The 13,409-nt window shown below is 46.5% G+C and overlaps 1 protein-coding gene across 2 annotated transcripts; it reads right to left on the reverse strand.

Annotated features, from left to right (window-relative positions):
- Nucleotides 1–6,673: 6,673 nt before the first annotated feature.
- On the reverse strand, nt 6,674–13,124 carry RPS10 (ribosomal protein S10). 2 transcript variants are annotated; one of them, XM_081140948.1, is made up of 6 exons: nt 12,640–13,124; nt 11,747–11,896; nt 11,348–11,519; nt 9,616–9,693; nt 7,561–7,616; nt 6,674–6,763 (listed from the first exon to the last, which is right to left on the reverse strand). In XM_081140948.1, exons 2-6 carry the CDS (start codon nt 11,894–11,896, stop codon nt 6,722–6,724), a joined length of 498 nt encoding a protein of 165 aa, XP_080997074.1. In that variant the 5' UTR covers nt 12,640–13,124; the 3' UTR covers nt 6,674–6,721. The 2 variants fall into 2 exon arrangements, with proteins under 2 accessions (XP_080997074.1, XP_080997075.1); XM_081140949.1 differs by having other exon boundaries at nt 11,747–12,010; nt 12,640–12,701.
- Nucleotides 13,125–13,409: the final 285 nt, after the last annotated feature.

The following is a 13,409-nucleotide window of genomic DNA, read 5'->3' on the forward strand; positions in this document are numbered from 1 at the left end:
CCGGGCAGCATGGGACGTTTTTAGGGTGATGGAAAGGTTCTATAGCTTCGCTGTGGTGGTGGTTACACAACTATATCTGTTTATCAAAACTCAGAACTGTATTTCTAAAAGGGATGAATTTTACTTCATGTAAATTACACCTCGATAAACCTGACTTAAAAATCGAGTTAGGGGATGGGTGTAGGTATCAGTGTAACAAGAGGAGCAGAATGTTGATGGCCATCAAAGCTCAGTGGTTTACTGATGTTTATTTTCCATTTGTTTGAAATTTTCCATAATAAAACATTTTTCAAAAGATTTTAATGGAAAGGAAACTCTCTGCGTGATGGCGGCAAAGATGTCAGTCAGTTGACTGCTGGTCTCCTCGATACACTTTTTGCACATTAATGAACTGATGCCCTAGAGTCTCAAGCCGGCCTCCTGCTTTTCACGCGTGTAAATAAACTAGAGCTATTTATTTAACATTTCTTGCTGGTAGAAATTTTTAATGTCATTTGATTCGGAGCTTTTGCAAATTTTGCTCTGTTTTGAGGTCTCCTCGCTCCTTCGGCTTGGGTATCCTCTCCCATTTAATAGTTCCTTATTTTTAAGGATGTCTTTTTCCTAACAATGGCCTCTTTGATATGTCAGTAAACCATGCAGGGCTTATTTTTCAAGCGGCTGTTCTTTTGGATTTGTTCCATGCATTTATCACGGGCTTCCAATAAAGCACTTTGAAATAGAAATGGGCTCCAGGCTTTCTATGGGCTGTAACTTTTTAAACAATTCCTTTCATTTCTCCCCCTTAATGCCCTCATTCTGTCCTAGTTTCCCTTTCTAAAACTGAGCAATCAAGTGATGGATTTCCCCTCCCTTTCCCGGTAGCAGGCTGAATGTGTATTGTGATCACTATTGACGGAGCGGTTTACCCAGTGTGGTCACTGCACAGACCCAAATTCAGGTTACTATTTCCTGCAGCGGGGGTTCGAGTATTTGTCAAGCAGCCAGCTCTCCTGGTCATGCCATTCCTTACCTTTATTTTGTTAATTGGCTCAGTATCCTCCAAGGATAAAATCCAAACTCTCACACCTACTAGAGTGGCTACAATAGAAAGACTAAAGAGACCATCAATGAAGATGAGAAGAAACTGAGACTCATGGTAGAGCCACCTTAGAAATCAGTTTGGCGGTTCCTAAAAATGTTAACCACAGAGCTACCATGTGACCCAGCAACTCCATTCCCAGGTGTATAACCAAGGGAAATGAAAATACATGCCCACGCAAAAACAGGCACGTTTACAGCAGCATTAGTCACAATAGCCAAAAACTTGAAACAACCCAAATGCCCACCAACACATAAGTGGATTAAAAACTGTGGTATATCCATACAATGGAATACTACTTGGCAACAAAAAGGAACCACTGATGCATGCAGCAAAACTAATGCAAGTAAAAGAGGCCAGACTATAGAGTGCATACTGTATAAATCCATTTTTACAAAACTCTAGAAAATGCAAACTAATCTACACTGACAGAAAGTGGATCACTGGTTTTCCCTGATGATTGGGGTGGGTGAGGGATTAGAAACTAAGGAGGATACTTTTAAAGTGATGGATATGTTCATTATCTTGATTTCATGGGTGTACACATATAACAAAATTTGTCAGATTGTATGCTCTACATATATGCATTTTATGTCAACTACACCTCAATAAAGCTGAAAAAACATACAAAAGAATAAAAATAATACAGACTCCTGGCCCAGTCACCATTATTGCTTCATACTGTTTTAGTCCCAACTGTTAAGATTTAAGCTCAGATGGTCACAGTGACCCACTATGGGAGGCTTTTCCCTGGATATTATTTGCTCCCCTCCACCCCACAGGTCACCAATAAAACTCCGGCTATAGCCACTAGGCCACCTACCACTTAGCGTAAATTTCCAGGTCAGCCTTCCCTAATTCTAGCAGAACCTCCATAGTAAATATGCATCTCAGTCACTTTTGCATTCCCGATTGAGGCCTGCAGAAAAAAAATTTTTTTTTGTACAAGTGTTCTTTCCATAGAAGGGGACAGCATCTCAGAGACAACTCCTTACAGGACATCATTCATGCAGCTAACAATTACAAAGGAGCTACTCATGTGAGGCACTGAGTAGGCCCGCAGAGCAAGGCTCAGTGTCAGAGAGGAAACGGACAGGTGTCCATCAGATGCTGCAGGCTCTACCAGGTGGGGCATCTAGCCTGACTTTGAAGTAGGGGTGGTTCTGTCAGCAAAGGCTTCTTAGAGGTGATATTTACTCTGAATAATGAAGAATGAATAGGAGCCCCACGTGGGTGGGAGGTGGGAGTTTCCCTGTAAAAGGAACACTTTGTGCAAAAAAGTCTCAAGCTGGGAAAGAGTGTGAGCCAGTTTAGCTGGATTCTGGATTTGGAGCCCTGCTTTGGAAGGCAGGTGGGAAGCTGTGATGAACCTGTTAGGCCATGAAACGAGTTGGAGTTTCGCATTTATCTAGATTCTAGAAAACTCTATAAGGCAATATGGAGCTTTTGAAGGACTTTAAGCTGCGTAATACTTTGTTCACATTTGTGTTTCTGAAAAATAACCTTGGCTGCCTCATGGAGAGTAGCTGGAAGCAAGGTGAAGCTAGAGGCCGGGGACCTCTTAGGGCTGCTTTGGTTCTGAGGAAGTTAATGGCAGTCTGGGCAAGGTCAAGGTCAAGGAGGGAGGCTTGAGCAGGAGGATGTTACACGTGTGCCTCCACCCCAGCCCAATCATCTTCTTGCCCACAGACCACCCGCTTCCCTCCACAGCATCCTAAGCTTAAGTCCTTGTCATGAAAACCTAACCAAAGAGGCCATCCCTGTCTCACCTAGATCACTGATCCTGCCGCCGAGAGCAGGAGTGACTTAAGCTCATTGGAAATGGCCAAACCTTGTCCCAGAACAAAGTGGTTAAACCAGAGTCTCCCTCTTCTGTGGGCTTTGAAACAATTGTCCTAATGAGTGCTATTAGCAAGGCTCCTTTCTCCCATCTCACTTCTCCCAGGTCTGAGAAGGAAAAGGATTGAGAAATCCACTCTAAGTGTTCAGCTTTAAAGCAGAAGCGGTAGGAGCTCCTGCCCCACATTGCTCCTCCACTGCCGGCTGCATTCCCAAACCTTGGAGAGCAGTTTGGGCCCAGGGGCCCGTCCTTGATAACAGGCCTGGCTTCTGGAGCCAACGGTAGGAATGGGGAATTCTTCACCCGATGAGCCCACTGCCCTGCTGGAGGCGGTGCCTGGCACTTGTGTAGGGAGTATTCTAGTGGGCCCTCACGTCTTCAGGGCTAGAAGATGTATCCTTCTCAAAACATCTCTGTCTCCCAGTCTCTAACATAGGGATATTGTTGCTGTTGTTCAAAGGTTTACTAGGTTAATCAAAATAAAAGTAGGGCTGGCCAGGCCACGTAGCTCAGTTGGTTAGAGTGTTGTCCCCATATGCCAAGGTTGCAGGTTCAATCCCCAGTCAGGGCACATACAAGAATCAGCAAATGATGTATAAATAAGTGGAACAATACATCGATGTTTCTCTCTCTAAAATAAATAAATAAATTTTAAAACCCACAAAAGCAGTAGGGATTTAAGTCACAGACTTAAGCTGCTACTGGCACTGCCTGTAATGGGACTACATATATATAATTTAAATATATCTTTATTGATTTCAGGGAGAGGGAGAGAGAGAGATAGAAACACCAATGATGAGAGTCATTGATCAGCTTCCTCCTGCACAACCCCTGCTGGGGATTGAACACGTAACCCGGGCACATGCCCTGGCAGGGAATTGAGCCTGTATCTCCTGGATCATAGGTTGATGCTCAACTGCTGAGCCACGCCTGCAGGGCAAGGGGACTATATTTTTCAGGGAAAGAGGATTTGTGTCCATACTGGGAAGTTGTTAAATTAGGAAAATGTATCTTCAGCTGTCAGTTTCTAAAATTCCTTTAAAAATCCTGTGATGCTTTTTTTGCTGGTAGTAGTGGGGGTGGGATTAGCTGGTGAGCTATGGGCCTGGAGATCCACCCTGGGAGATGGGCCAAAACTTCTCCAAAGCTTTTATCCAATGATGTGCCCATGCAGATGCCCAGGTGGGCCTCTCTGTGCCCCTCATAACGCACCCTCTCCAAATGATCTTCTCAGGCACTTTTAATAGGAAACATTTTTCCTAGCTTTACTAAAAACAAAAAACAAAACCCAACTTTCATTTCTGACATTTTTATTTTCCAAGGAAACCTCTTTAAGATGCCCTGACTGGTGTCCCTGCCCTACCCTTCCTTAGAATTCAGCCTGGACATAACGGTACTTATGTAGTATTTGGCATGGACTCAAGCTATACCTTTGGTTTTGTTTTCCTAACTAGACTGTGAGGTTCTCGAAGGCCAATATCGAGGCTGCTTCCCAGGGCACTTACTGGCACTGATCCTTGAAGAAGTAATGAATGATTATTGATTGGCAGGGGCCACTCAATCTACTAAAGTTTGAGGAAGGGCTGGCAGGCAGCAAGAGCCACCATCTGCATGTTTTTATCCACAGGCTCTGCCTCTACCTTGTAGATTCTCCAGGTTTTCCCAGCATCCATGGGTGATCTGGAAGAACACATTCTGGAATTGAAATCACGAGGGAAGGGACTGGCAAAGAGCCCTAGTTGAAAAAGTGTTTTAATGCCAGAAAATCACCAAGGCTATAGAGAAAACCTATCCACTTGCTTACTGGCCTCACTGTGAAACAGAAAGGCCAGGAGCTACTAACGTTTCACAGTGCAATCCAGGTTAAACAATCACAAGGCGTGTGAACATGGGCAAACCACTTGACATCACTCAAGCCAGCAGAAAAATTGGATAAAAAGCAATCTTTGGCAAGGCAGCACTGGAACAGCTTCCCCAAACACTGCCCCTTTCTGCCAAAGCAAGCTTCTGCTTATTGGTGGTTCAGATTCCAAAGCACACCTCCCAATACCAAGTTTAAGTGCACAGTTGTCATTGCCATTGGCTGCCACCTTGTGGTCTCAATTACAACTGCCTATCAAGAGTGAAGCAGGTGGCTACCGAGACAAAACCACGTGTGTAGGATTTTTCTCTCACTTGTCTAATATTGTACCCCACAAATATAATCCCCAAGTCCTTGTACCCCTTAGGAAGATCCACGTCAGCTGCCAGTTTTGCTGCCTGGCCAAAGCTGCTGCCTCGAAATCTTTGACCCTGGCTTAGAAAGCACATTATACTGCAACTATCTAGTCATGGTTTGTTCTGCAAGCCAAGCCGAAGGCATCTGACCCAGCAAACCTGTCTGCACCTTCACCGCCCCCTTCCTGACACCGTGCCAGGTATATGGTGTTTATAGTGGGCCACAGAAATGGTCCCATCGAAAAATTTTTTGTTTTTGGATACATCTTTTTTGACTTCAGAGAAGAGGAAACATCAATGATGAAAGTCATTGATCAGCTGCCTCCTGCACGCCCCCCACCAGGGATGGAGCCCACAACCCGGGCATGTGCCCTGACTGGGAATCAAAGGGCAATCTCCTGGATCATAGGTTGATGCTCAACCACTGAGCCACGCTGGCTGGTCTTAATTTTTAATTGACTTGAGAGAAACATCTATTTGCTGTTCCACTTATTTTTTAATCCTCACCCAAGGAGTGAGGGTATTTTTTCCATTGATTTCCAGAGAGTGGAAGGGAGGGGAGGGAGGAGATAAACAATGAGACACATCCCTAGGTTGCCTCCTGCACACACCTTGATGCAGTAGGAATTGAATCTGCAACCCAGGTTCATGCCCTTGACCAGGAATCGAAACAGACCCTCCAGTGCGTAGGCTCACTCCAACCCGAGCCACACTGGCCAGGGCTGTCCCACTTATTTCTGCATTCTCTGGTTGATGCTTGTATGCGCCCTGACTGGGGAGCGAGCCTACCACCTTGGTGTATCCAGGTGATGCTCCAACTGTACCACCTGGCCAGGGCTCCATCAAATCCTGATACCTGCACCAAAATCCCACTTGGCCCCAAGGGACACCCTGCTCTTACCCATTATTCTCTTACAAAGCTCCAGGAAAACTGGACAACGCACCTCCCTTTTCCAAGAAGCCCCAGGACAGAAACTCCAACTGTCCAATGTTTACTGATTATGGAATGACAAAGATCCCAGGTCTTCAGCTGGCCGGGCAGTCCCTTTCAGATGCTTTTTCAGCTAATAGTTTCCTCCTTTGTTTTTGTAAAGCCCAAACCTTTAAGGTTGAGACTAGTCAACTGTAGGTCTAAACACCATTCCTGCAGTTTCTCCCCCTTAAGTTAGTCTGTGAAGGATTTTAGAAGTGTTCCACTGGTTTTTTCTTACACCCTACCTCCCCAGCACCTCTTGGATATTCCCAAATAGGCACAGAATCTCAGTTCCAAGACCAACAAAATAGCAGCTTCCCACCACACGGATCTGAGCCAGCATGGTCGGTCTGGTAAAGATGCTCAGCTTTCCAACCGCCTCCCAGAATGGTAACCACACTGGACATGACTCTGCAAAGAGAGCCCAAGTCAAAACAACACGTGATGTCACTCTGGATTAGGCAACTCCCAAAATCAATCCAGTCTTGCCCCATTTACATTCTGACCCTTAGACCATTCCAGTTCAAGCTCTATAATGCAAATAAAACAGGGGCACACGACATTATTTTATGACCACAAGTTTATTCAACACAAAATAATCCCTCCAACTTTACTGAGGTGGTTGACCACGTCCACGACCAAATCCGCCTCTCTGCAAGAGAAAGCACATGACATTAGCATTAGCAGTAAGCCAGGGGACAGCAGGCCTCTTTGTCACTGGTGAGGCCCCCCTCAGAGAGTACAGGTCAGAAATCCTAGCCTTGCCTTACTGGCTGTAGGGCCACTCACCTTTCAGGCCTGTTTCCTCATTTGTAAAGTGAGAGTATGGACACACACTCAGGAGTGTGCTCACATACACAGACATGGAAGCGCTTAGCACAGGAGAAGATCTTGTGTCTGCCACACACACCCCTTTCCACTGTGCTGTGAATACCTGCCACAGGACAGCTGCCGTCCCAGCATTGATAGCCCAGCCCCCATGCAAGCACCTGACCTGGATTAACTAATCTCAGAATGATCTTGAGACAGCTACAATCATCACCTCTATTTTATAAGTGAGGCAACTGGGACACAGATCACACCATCTGAAGGAAAACAGAGGATCTGATTCCAGTCCATCTCGGTTTTAGAGCCTACTCAATATCCAGTGACAGATTCTCAACCTTACGTTTTGGTTCATGAAACTAATTAAAAGAATTACAATCATTATTAAAGAAATAGAAAAGACCACTATGCTACAGGTAGTATTGATTTGTGAGACTCATTTCAGTAAAGTTTACACACTGTCTTAATGTAAAAAACTTATTTGGAATTTGTGGTTTTGGGGGGGGGGGGAATGAGGGGTGAGACCCACCACACTATACTATATCCCTACAACTTGCAGACCCACAGGGCTGAAGCCAGAACAGTGACTGTTTACGGAGAGTGAACAGAGGAAGGAATACTCACAAACTGGAATTCCGTTGCTGACCCAGCCCCGGCCTCGGCTTTCTTGTCAGCACCAGCTAGAATGAGAAACACCAGTTTAGATTCATCACATGGTCCAATCTACTGCATGTAAGTCATCCAACCCAATCTTGTGGGGAAAGCCATGTCAGCAAACAGACCCCATGAGCCACCTTTGCCTCCTCCCTCTCCTAGGGCAGCCTTTCTAAGTCATTCTTCAAAACTCACAGCCCAAACTACTGCCTCCTCCAGGAAGGCTGCCCTGTCACTTCCCATCACTGAATCACCTACATGTTTCAGATCAGCACCTGGCTTACAAAGGAGCTCAATGAAGGAAGAACTGAAAAGTAAAGGACACAATGACCCACAGAAGCAAAAAGCAACTCTATAATGACCATGGGAAAGCAGCAGGATAAAAGATCTCATGCGGCCCTGTCCTGTCCAGCAGCCACTAGTCCAAACTGAGGGGCGTGTACAATACATATCAGACTTCAAGACTTAAGAGAATGCAAAATATCTCATTGATGTTTATATGGCTTGAAAAATTAACATTTAGCAGGGTGGAGGGAGGTCAATGAGGGAAAAGAGGGGACATCTGTAATATTTTCAACAATGAAGATAAATTTTAAAAAATTAACATTCATGTTAACTATTTCCATTTGCTTTAAGTGTGGCCACTAGGAAATTTTATGATTCACACTGCAGGGGTGGGGCAGGGTTAACAGTGAGTATGATTTCAGTAAATCTTGTTTAAATCAGGGTCTCCCTTTGGCCCATTTCAGACCACATCTACCTCAGACCCGTCTGCTCACTCCCCTGCCCCTGTGACCAGTAAGCCAGTGTCTTCCCCATCGCTGTACCTTTGTTCATGCTGAACTCTTGCCTGAAATGCTCACTCCCTCTAAACCTGAGTACCCACCCTGAGGCTCAATCCCAACTGTCACATCCCCTATAGAACCATTCCTTGACTGATTTCCCATGTGACACGTCTAATAAGAGAAACTGCTAACGTTATCTAAACGGAGAGCATGTTTGCCAGAAGAATTCATTACTATCCTGTAAGATATTCAGATCAAGTGTTCATGTCTATTTCACATACAAAGAATTAGAAACCATGACAAGAGGGAGATAAAAGTGACGAAAGTCAGTAAAAATTCCCTTTTATACCTTGCTTTTATAACACAATTTTCTGTTTCTGCAACAAAGACAGAGTGACTCTTCTTATCACTCCTCTGCAAACACCAATGGCTCCCCATACCTACCCAAGAGCAAAACCCGAAGTCCTCCCATGGCCTACACCTCATCCATTTTTCCGACTATCTTCCAGAGAACCTTCACCTGAAATGCTTTCCCCAGATAGCCACTGGCTGGCTCCTCTTCACCTCCTTCAGGTGTTTGCTTAAATCTTACTTCTGCCAAGACTTTCCCTGAAAATCCACTGAAAATTACACACACAACACATACCCTATAGCACCCATATCATTGGATATATTGTATTACTTATTTTTGCTTATCCATTTCCTATCACTAAAATGCAAGTTCAACGAGAGAAGGGCCTTTTGTGTTATGTACACTACTGTCTCCCCAGCAACTAGGACAGTGCCTAGCACAACACACGCACTCAATATATATTTGCCAAACGAACAAGTATCTGTTGTTCCAAGTCAATGTGAACATTTGCTATCTAAAACAAGATTTTACACTATTTTTGCAATAAGAAAACAATAGAGGTAATTTGAGTGGAGCCTACCCTCAAGGAATGTACAATACAGGAACACAACCACAAAATAAAACCATGTTGGTTTTCTGAAAGTTTTCAGTTTTGCTCTAGTTAAATGTCTTCAACTAAAGTCTGTCCCTAGCTCAGAGCACGTTCCTCCCAAACACCATTCGTCAAACCCCTTCATAAGGCAAGAAGCACAAAGGACCCCAGCTGGAGACTGCAAAATGAAACCAAGGATCTTTCTGGTGACTCTGGTCTCTTCAAGGGCTGAGCCCCAGCCAGGGCTGACCCAGAAACCAGAGATTCTACCCCCACACAGACTACATAGTACTCACGGGGCACAGCGCTCCGTCTGTAGGTGTCTCTGTCGGCTTCTCCTCGTGTGAGTCTTGCAGGTCGCTCACCCTCCAGACCTACACAAAGTAAACCACACTGTGAACATGGGGCAACATGGGAACTCTGTTCCTTTCAGGCCAAGAAAACTAGAATGGCTCCTAGTCTCACTGGAGAACAACTTAGTTACTGTAAAGGCTTAGTGGGAACAGGAACTCCTACATCCTGAACTGTCAGCTAGAAACTTGCCGTCACTGACATTTTGGCTCCTTGAAGGCCTGGGAAAACTCGCATCTTAATTAAGATGCCACACATCTGCAGAAGGATTGCTTTCTTCTACTGTATTCCTCAATATGAACGCACATTTTCCAATTACTTGGCAAATTCAGCTATTTCTACAAACATTTCAATAGCCAAAATTTTGAACCTGATCCAGCTCTGAAGTGGAAAACTTCCTGTATAAAGGAGGCATCACTGACAAAGCCCCACCTCCAACAGTAAGTATATAGAGGCCATCAAGAATTCTTCAGTGCACCCCCCCCACTTCTCCACATATTCCTTCAGGCTGTGGATACATTAAGAAAGATTTTAAGAGATACCTTAAAAACAGTCTCAAAAATACTGGAAGTTTAATCTAGTATTCTCTATCAGTTACCCTGGACCTTACCTAGAGTCCATATGGTAAAATACAAACCATTTTTTTGTTGTTTTGTTAATCCTCACTGGAGGAAATATTTTTTCCACTGATTTTGAGAGGGTAGAAGGGAGGGAGGGGAAGGGAGACAGAGAGAAACATCGATGTGAGAGAGACACATCCACTGGCTGCTTCCTGCATGCGCCCCAACTGGGGCTGGGGATCAAGCCTGCAACCCAGGTATGTGCCCTTGACCGGTAATCGTACCCACGACCCTTCAGTGCGAGGGTCGAAACTCTAACCACTGAGTCACACCTGCCAGGGCAAACCATTCTTTTTTTAATGTAGAAGAGATAAAATCGAACCTGGAGTGGCTAAAATAAATCCAGGTCCCACATAGGCCTACTAAATCAAGAGTCTGTGGGGGTACAGAGAGACAATGGTATTCCCTCACAAGTGACTCCGAGATGCAGTGGGCAACTTCTGCTCTAGAGATACACAACCCTACTCAACCACCAGAATCCCCCAGGGAGCATTCATAAAAAGTAGATTCCTAAGTTCCATGAAGTTTCTCTTCAGGAGAAACTGAACAGGCTGATCATCTGTATATAGGAATCTCTGCATCCCACCTCATCACCCAAGCCCACAAACTGCTCCTCCTACAAAGGTTCTTGTGACAAGTTTTTTCACAACCTAAGGAAATGACAACTGGGATAAAAAAACAGCTGTGAGCCAGCAGATAATCTGCCCAACATCTGCATACAGAAGCATATCATTCATACCAGTGATTTTCCTGAAAAAGTTACTCAAGGCTCTACCACACATACCTGGCCAGACTAATACTCTGTGTTTTAATGCCACTTTCCGGGATAACCTGAGGGCCCGGGTCCAGTTCCATTCCAAGTCCCATGGTAGGGAACAAAGGTTCCAGGATATGACCCAAGGCCCTGTATGCCAGAGTCCCTCTACAACTGACACCAAAGGTGTATTGTAAGTCCACTTCCTTCCCACACACAAAACCCCACGGTTTCACTTATACCTGCTCCCAGAAAGAGCAGGTGCAGAACAGGCCATTGGAGGCACTTATTTGGGCACCATACCTTTGGGCCTTGGCCTGCCAGTCTCGGGACGGCTGCGGCGCAAAGTGGCTGGCACAATCTCAGGGGGCAGGTGGAGGTAGTCCCGGAGATACTGGATGCCCTCGTTGGTAAGGTACCAGTAGAAATGTCTCCAGGCAAACTGTTCCTTCACGTAGCCTCGTGATTTGAGAGACTGTAAAACAGAAAAATACCGTTGAGACATAACTCGAGTCCTGAAACTAGAAACGCGGTGCCAAGGGAAGCTTGACTGCGCAGCAGACAAGTTTTCAGGATGTATCTACCTCACAGCCCTTCAAGGCAGCAGGAAGCTCGGGCTGTCCTGACCTCTCCTTGGAATTTGCCTTGAACAGCAGTAGAAAACCCCTCCATCTGCACCCCACTCCAGCAGCGCCAGGCTACCTGCATGGCCTTCATGACGTGAAGATTGGGCACGTTCTTGTCTGCCAGCTCGGGGTGTTTAGGCATGTGCACATCCTTCTTGGCCACCATCACTCCCTCCTTAAAAAGGAGTTCGTAAATGGCAATCCGGTTCTTCTTGGGCATCAACATCTGCGAGAAGAAAGCGGTCACCAAGAGCACTTCTGAGCAATGTGGCCAGGGTTCAGGGCCCGAGTTCAAGACCCTCCAACGACCACACCAAATCACTGTCCAGTGGGTTGAAACCTCAAACACAGAAACCATGCAGGAAGGAGGAATTCAAACTCTAGGCGGAAACCCACCAGTTACCAGCTCCCACCTCCACCCCGAAAACACTTCAGGCACTAAAACCAAACGGGGTACACATTCGCTTCAAACGTCCACTCACAACCAAAAAGGAATAACGGGGGGCACCAATAACTGTACCAAAGTGCGGATGGGCGCAGAGGAGTCTTTTATTCATGACAGACCGTTGACCCCCAACCAAAGAGTTAAGGCCTTCGCATCCTCACTGCTTACCACTCTTCCCCCAAACTAGTCCCAGGGCCAAGCAAGGAGGCAACCGGGGGTGAGGGGAGTTCTTCCCCAAAGGAAAAGCGTGCAAGCGGGGTGCAGTCCCCCAGCCTCGCCCACAGACCCCGCCACGCCAGGGCTTCATCCTCCCCTCCCCGGCCCTCCGCCATCCGGACGCCTATTTTCGTCAACAGCTTCCCGCTACCCCCCAAAGTGCGCCCCTCGCCTCTCACGGCTTAGAAATGGGCGAGGGGGCAAAAGGAGAGGGGCCCCCCCACCCCAATCACGGAGAAGCGCAGCGACTACGGCAGCGAGAAGGCCAGGATGGAGGCCGATAGAACCCGTACACCTCTGGCACTCACCGCGACAGCTGAAGCGTCCGGGGCCGGAGCTAGAAAGGAAGGGGCATGCGCAGCGCGGCGCGGCGTCCCTTCCGGGCTGGCGTGCCCCGCCCCCCGTCAGGACCCGCGCACGGCCTGGGGTGGCCGCGGCGGTGCCTGGGAGACTGGCGGCTGCGGTCTGCCGGGCACTCTGACGCCCTATGGACGCCTGCACGTGGGAAGCGCCGCCGGGAGCTGCCGAGCCTCCGCGGTCTGTCGGTAAATGGCCACTGTTACGCTTGGGCAGGCTCTTTAGAAACACGCTACTTCTTTATCCTCAGCAATAATTTAACTTAATATTATGCAAGTAATACACGCGCTTTGAGCGGGAAAGCAGAGAACATACGAAGCAGTAACAAGCCCGCCCGCTCAGCGGCTGAGCAGCGGCCTGTGCAGGCGCCGGGAGATCGCGGAGCCGCGGGGCCGGGCACACGCCGCACCCGCTCCATCCCCAGCAGGGGGCGCGCGGGAGGCAGCCGCTCAGTGACTCATCATTGATGTTTCTCTCTCCCTCTCCCTCTCTCGAAGTCAATAAAGACATATTAAAAAACAAACAAACAAAACAAAGTAATAATAATAAAAGGCTAAAAATCCTAGCAACCAAAGATAATCACTGTTAACATTTTGGTATATATTCTTCCAAACTTGTATACACCCAAGCAAATGTGTGTATATATATGTATATATATATTTTTCTTCACTTTATGGTTGGACATATATTAAATCCTTCACTACTGTAAGTAACAATGCCA

Source organism: Miniopterus schreibersii (genome assembly GCF_964146895.1).
Source record: "Miniopterus schreibersii genome assembly, chromosome: 6".
Lineage (NCBI taxonomy): Eukaryota > Metazoa > Chordata > Mammalia > Chiroptera > Miniopteridae > Miniopterus > Miniopterus schreibersii.